We start from the raw sequence: 6,125 nt of genomic DNA, 5'->3' as shown, positions 1-6,125 counted from the left end.
CTCCTGACGTCACACAGCCGTGGTGCTTCTACGTACCCTGTCCCCAAGGAGCCTACAGTCTGATGGGAGAGGCACGGCCATGACAGAGAACCAGAGTCTGAGGGGGGAGGCACAATCCTTACAGAGCCCCCAGGCTGATGCAAACGAAACACACAAGAAACCCCAAACCTGCAAGGTTCTAGGGCAGGCACCGAGCTCCGAGTGTCAAGGGGGCAGAACCCAGGCCTGTGTTTGGGAAAAGCAGTGTGGAGGCCCCTGGGGCTGCTGTGATCGGCCTGGAATGCCAGGCTGTGAGCTCAGCCTCTTGGCCTGCGTGTGTCGGGCTGTCAGCAGGCCGGCGCACGGGAGAAGGTTTCCAGCCCCCTCTGGGCCATGGAGAGGCCTAAATTTAGCTAGTAGACAAGGGGCTGGCCCCGAGCCCAGGGACAATCAGCCTTATAAAGCGGCCACCGTCGGGGCCCAGCACGCTCCCCCGGAGGCCTGTGCCCACACCCTCTCCTGTCCAGTCCCTGCCCGCCTGGACAGGGCCCGGCGCCGCCCGTGGATGAGCCACAGGACCTCTTCCACCTTCCGAGCGGAGAGAAGTTTCCATTCCTCCTCCTCTTCCTCCTCCTCTTCCACCTCCTCCTCGGCCTCCCGTGCCCTCCCGGCCCAGGACCCACCCATGGAGAAGACCCTGAGCATGTTTTCCGATGACTTTGGCAGCTTCATGCATCCCCACTCGGAGCCCCTGGCCTTCCCAGGCAAGTGCTCACGGCTCTGAGGGGAGGGGAGGTGCAGAGGGAGGTGACGTCCACTCCAGGGCGCCACCGAATGCGCTGTGGCTGCCGGGCTGCCTGGAACAGGTGCCACACAGCCCGCAGCCATGTGTGGCTGCCAAGACAGAGGTGTCCACAGGGACAGATGTGGCCATGAAAACAGGTGGGCCTCTAAGGAACAGTGGTGGCCCTGGGGATCAGACATGGTTCCGTGGCCACCATGGTCTGTAAATGCAACCAATCCCAGCTGGAGCCCTGGAGAGCTGGATGGGGTGAGAGGTGGGAGGCAGCCCCCAGGCTCCAGGCCCTGGGTGGGGTGTTACAGATCTAGCATCACATACACACACACCATACCTGTGGGTGAGGCCCCACCCCCACCCCCACCCCAGAAAAGGTGAGCTGCAAGAAAGAGGAGGAGCTTAAGGAGAAACACCTGGGGGGCGGGTAGGGCCTGAGGAGCCACCCATTGCCCTAAGAGAAGGAGCCAGAACCCTGGGATCAGCACGCCAGGTCTGCTCCCTGCCTCGCTCACAGTAGCCCATCCCACAGCCCGCCCTGGGGGACCAGGCAACATCAAGACTCTTGGAGATGCCTATGAGTTTGCAGTGGACGTGAGGGACTTCTCACCTGAAGACATCATCGTCACCACCTCCAACAACCACATCGAGGTGCGGGCTGAGAAGGTGAGCCCCCCAACCCAACCCACTGCACCCCAAATTCTGCTCCTGCCTCCAGCGTCCCCTACTCCCCCTTCCCATCCTGGGACCCCAGACCCTGGCCAGTGTCCCTTCCCCATGCCCCCCCAGGGCTAACTGAAGGACTTGCCCCTGCAGCCCATGGCTATGGGGATCCTCATGGCCTCTCTTTGCATCGAGGTTCCCAGATCGTTTCTTCCAGGGCCCTGGGCAGCTGAGGGAGCCTACGGGAAATGGGAGAGGGATGGAGGGATGTGGGCAGAGGGAGCCTGAGGGGGTGGGGGCTTGAGGGCGGGAGATGAGGGGCGAGAGATGCTGATGGCAGAGTGAAGACAGCTCCTCTGGCAGCCATAGAGGGTGGATGCGGGTAGGTGGGGAACTCACCTGGGCAGCAGGGGAGGAGTTTCTCCATGTGACACACCTCAAGCCCTCTTCCATTCCACAGCCAGAGACGCATCCCCCATCTTGGAACCCCCAAATTAGGCCCAAGGTTGGACAGTTTAGGGTGTCCAGTCCACCTGGGGTCTGGGGGTGTAGGGGCTGGAACCTGGGCTGAGATGCCTGCATTCCCCAGGCACCCCAGATTCTGAGCTGCTGCCACGGAGCCGCTTCTCCTTCCAAGCCCCACCCCCTCCCCATGCCCCATGCTGTCCTTTGGAGCTACCGGAGCTCCGCGAAGCACCCTGCCCTGTCCCTGCAAAGCCCTCGGCCTGTGGCCATCACCACCCTGCAGTTTAGGGTCACACACACTCTAAACCACACACACCCTCTGCCCACGGGTCCCAGGGTCACGGGTCTCTAGAGTGTCTGAGTCTGAACTTCCAGGAGGCTTTGGGGCCTCCACCCTGGAAAGGGTGTGGCCAGGCCTGAACAGGGGCGCCGCCTGGGACAGCCAGGGCTGCCAGGAGAGAAGAGAGGACCTGCCCAAGGCCTCCTCCTAAGCTCCCGTGGGCTGGCTTCCTCCCCTCCGTATTCAAGGATGGACTCCTGAGCATCCCTGCCAGGGATGCCAAAGACTGGGGACACCAGGACCCGAGGGCAGCACGTGCCAGTCCTGCCACCCGCAACAGTGACTCAGCCACCTCAAACTCCCCTGGACACTATGTGCTGGCTGAGTTGTGGGGGAGGGGCAGGCGCTCAGCCTTGGCGGGCAGATGCCCAGTGAGTCTGGTGATTCAGGAAGGCACGGCTCTCCTCCGTCATCTCTGCATTCCCCAGGAGCCCCAGATTCAGAGCTACTGCCACAGAGCTGCCTCTCTCTCCAAGCCCCACCCCTCCCCATGCCCCTTGCCTGTCCCTTGGAGCTACTGGAGCTCTGCGATGCACCCCTGGGCTGTCCCTGAATAGCCCTGGGCCTGTGGCCATCACCACCCTTGGCAAACCCTCCACACCTGAAGACAGAGCCCCTCAGCATATGGGGCCCCGCCGGGGTTAGAATGGGGAGAAGAGGGCTATGGCTTGTCACAAGCAGGACAGGGGCAGGGGCAGCCTGCCTGACGGTCACCCCTTTCCCAGCTGGCAGCTGACGGCACGGTCATGAACACCTTCGCTCACAAGTGCCAGCTGCCGGAGGATGTGGACCCCACGTCGGTGACCTCGGCTCTCCGGGAGGACGGCAGCCTCACCATCCGGGCACGGCGCCACCCGCATACAGAGCACGTCCAGCAGACTTTCCGGACAGAGATCAAAATCTGAGGGCCTCTCCTTTCCCTTGCCCTGCCCCCCACCCCCACGTCTGCCAGCAAAGCCTTCCTAATCCCATTTCAACAGCTCCAGGCCATCTCAGCCCAGGTTCCAGCCCCTATGCTACCCAGGTTCCAGCCCCTATGCTCCCCAGGCCCCAGGTGGACCATCCTCCCGTACTAGGGCCCTCCACTCTATCCAGAGCAGGCCACGGGGGTCCCTGGCCTGATGCATGGTGCCCAGATTTCAGATATGGCTTCCCTCACTTAATCCAGAGTAGAGGGACTGGGGTAGGGAAAGGAACATCTAAAGAACCTGCTATGGGTCAGGGGAATGGGACCAGCAGGACATCTGGGTAAGCTCTGTGGGACAGACAGACAGACAGACAAACAAACACTCTGATCTATGAAGTCTCTGCAGGGCAAGGGGAGCAGGGACCTGGAACCCCCTTGGCCAAAGGGAGCAGGAGAGACAGAGGGAAGGTCACGGGCAGGGGTGTCTAAGTGGAACTAACTGCCCGAGGGCTCAGCAAGGCCAAGAGGAGACAGCCGTGACGGTAAACTTCCCCTCTGCCAGCCTCCAACCCTCACGCCAGTGAGCAGGCTACCTGCCCACCCTGTGCCCCCAGCCAGCTGGCCGTGCCAGAGCAGAGCCACGCCACATCTGTATATAGATGGGGTTTTTCCAATACACCTGATTCGTGACAAACTTCATGAAACTCCTGCCGTCCCATGCCTGCTGGGGCCTTCGGCAAGGCCAGGTAGGGTTGGGGGTGGGGCTGGTCCTTCTCCCTCCCACCCACAGGCCTATGTTCCTGGGCTGTTCCCATGTAGACAGGATCACCCAACAGAGGTGGAAGCCAGGGCATGGATGGGGCTTTGGGTCCTAAAGGCTGGACCTCAGCTTCTTGCCACCTTCCCCTCTAGGCAGTCGCCTCCTCATCCGTACCCCTCTTTAATCTATGAATTTATAGCCTTGCTGTGTGTAACACACACACCTTTATTGTTGTCCTTCAAATACTCAGCATTACCATTGGTTGAGGCCAAATTCAGAGCTTTCTCAAATCAGATTTACAATCTCCATTTTCATCAATGGGGAAAACATCCGTGAGCCATCGAGCGCCCGGCTCTGCTGCTGAAGTTTAGATCTAAACCCAGGGAGTCAACAGCTGCTCTCAACCCCCATCTCTGGGCAATGAGGAGTATTTCCCCTCATTCTACCTCTCTAGGGCTATGCACCCCTCCCACGTCTTCCAGCTAGGGGACAGGGAGAGTCATAGGAAAAGCCCCGATCTCCCATCTGGGATAGCGACCTTCCATCAGCCTTAACCCTGGGGAATGCCTGCTGCCCCCAGTGACTCTTGGCTTTGGCTCCCACATACAGAAGCAGGGTGGAGGGAAGGGGCGGTCCTCAATTAGTGGGTCCCCAGGGCAAGTGGCCAGCCTCCTCCCTCTGCGCCTCTCAGGTCAGTTGCCGTGGGGTGGCCTCTCACTCCTGCCACTCTGGGCCCCTTGGGGGAGGACTGGGGAGGGGTGTGTTTCGGGAACGCCCTGTGGCTGGAACCTGTATACACAATAAAGGACAGTCTCACAGGCTTCTGGAAGCCGCCTGCCTGGAGTTCTCAAACAGGGCAGGGCTGGAAACCCCGGGAGAAACAGACACACCTTTGAGATTTGGGGGTGAGAGTTGTAGCTCAAGTTAGAGCTGAAGATCTTACAAAATATGGGTGTTCCTTGGCCTGCTCCGTGGGCTCCCCATAACCCCTGGGCAGGAACCCGAGGATTGTTTCTGGAACAGCCTCTCTTCCAACTGCCTGCCCTTCCCTTTTTATTCTTTCTTTCCTTCCAGGGATATTTACTGCCCTGCTGTGTGTCGGGCGCTGCGCCAAGCACTGTCCCAGTCCCAAGCGCAGGGACGCAAAGGTGGGCAGGCTGCACCGGGTCGCCTGCCTTCTTGAATTCCTTCCTGTACCTAATGGGGCTTCTGCGGCCCAGAGAGGCTGAGTGACTGGCCCAGGGTCACACAGTCCCAGAGGCAAAGCCAGCTGGAACTCGGGGCAGAGAGCCTGGGGAGGGGGGCTCTCCGGAGGGGTCCCCCACCCTGCACACCCCCAGGCCTGCCCCACCCCGTGCAGCTCCTCCAGCTGCGGTCAGGAGGAGGGGAGGCAAGCAGGGGCGCGCGGTATTTCCAGCTTCCATGACTCACTGATTCCACTGGGCTATTTGCAGCCCCGACACTCATTGGCGCGAGGCCGTGGGAGGAGCCGGCCTGGCTTCCCCTCCCGCGCCCCCCACCCGGGTTCAGGCTCACCTTGGCGTACTGACCCCAGCAAGCCCTCCCTCGGCCGGTGCTGGGAAAGGGGACAGCTTCCCAAGTGGTCAATGGGGGCCGAAACCCCCCCAGTCCCCAGCAGCCCCCTCCGCAAACCGCAGTTTGCGGGGATGAGGACAGCTCAGGGGACCAGGCGGCCGCTGGGCCGCTCGGGCATGTTGGGTCTGAAGCAGCCCTTGGCCGCCAGCCCGGCCAAGGTGACCCTGCGGTAGGGGAGGGCGGGTTGGCCGCGGGGCTTTCGCCGGCTCCGCCCCCTGGGAACTGGCCTCGGCGCTTTGTCTCCCAGCGCCCCCAACCCCCTTCCAGGCTAAATATAGGCCTGGCTGCAGGCCCTGCGCCCCGCCCCCACCCGGAAGAGTAATTCTAGCCGTCCCATTCATTAAGCAACTAGTGTGTGCCAGGCGCGCTGCTCAGTCCCACGAGTCCCGCAAAGCAGGTACTATGACAACGGTGTGCTGAGAAGGACACGGAGGATCAGCGAGGTCAGGCAACTGGCCAAGGTCACCCGGCTTGGAAGTGGCAGGGTTAGGATGTGAATCCTTGCTGTGGCTCTGGAAAGCCCTCTGCTGGGTCAATCTAGATCATCAGCTCCCCTCAACCATGGCAGCCACCACGGGGAAAGGGGTTCTCAGATCTTACAGCTTTTGGGATGGGCCTG

General features: G+C 61.4%; 1 protein-coding gene across 1 annotated transcript; it reads left to right on the top strand.

The window, feature by feature from the left end:
- The first annotated feature begins 464 nt into the window (after window positions 1–464).
- Window positions 465–4,731, top strand: HSPB7 (heat shock protein family B (small) member 7). The gene is made up of 3 exons (XM_012440176.2): window positions 465–743; window positions 1,308–1,441; window positions 2,969–4,731. Exons 1-3 carry the CDS (start codon window positions 545–547, stop codon window positions 3,146–3,148), a joined length of 513 nt encoding a protein of 170 aa, XP_012295599.2. The 5' UTR covers window positions 465–544; the 3' UTR covers window positions 3,149–4,731.
- The last annotated feature ends 1,394 nt before the right edge of the window (window positions 4,732–6,125 follow it).

The sequence above is a fragment of the Aotus nancymaae genome, unplaced genomic scaffold (genome assembly GCF_030222135.1).
Source record: "Aotus nancymaae isolate 86718 unplaced genomic scaffold, 86718_ANA_hifiasm-v0.15.2.pri h1tg000053l, whole genome shotgun sequence".
NCBI lineage: Eukaryota > Metazoa > Chordata > Mammalia > Primates > Aotidae > Aotus > Aotus nancymaae.
Note: the sequence above shows the minus strand (reverse complement) of the source record. Positions and strands in the feature narration are given on the sequence as shown.

Coding starts and splice junctions, on each gene's coding strand:
- HSPB7 (XM_012440176.2), top strand. CDS start 545: ATGAGCCACAGGACCTCTTCCACCTTCCGAGCGGAGAGAAGTTTCCAT. Junction 744..1,307: donor GGAGCCCCTGGCCTTCCCAG/GCAAGTGCTCAC, acceptor CCCATCCCACAG/CCCGCCCTGGGGGACCAGGC. Junction 1,442..2,968: donor TCGAGGTGCGGGCTGAGAAG/GTGAGCCCCCCA, acceptor CCCCTTTCCCAG/CTGGCAGCTGACGGCACGGT.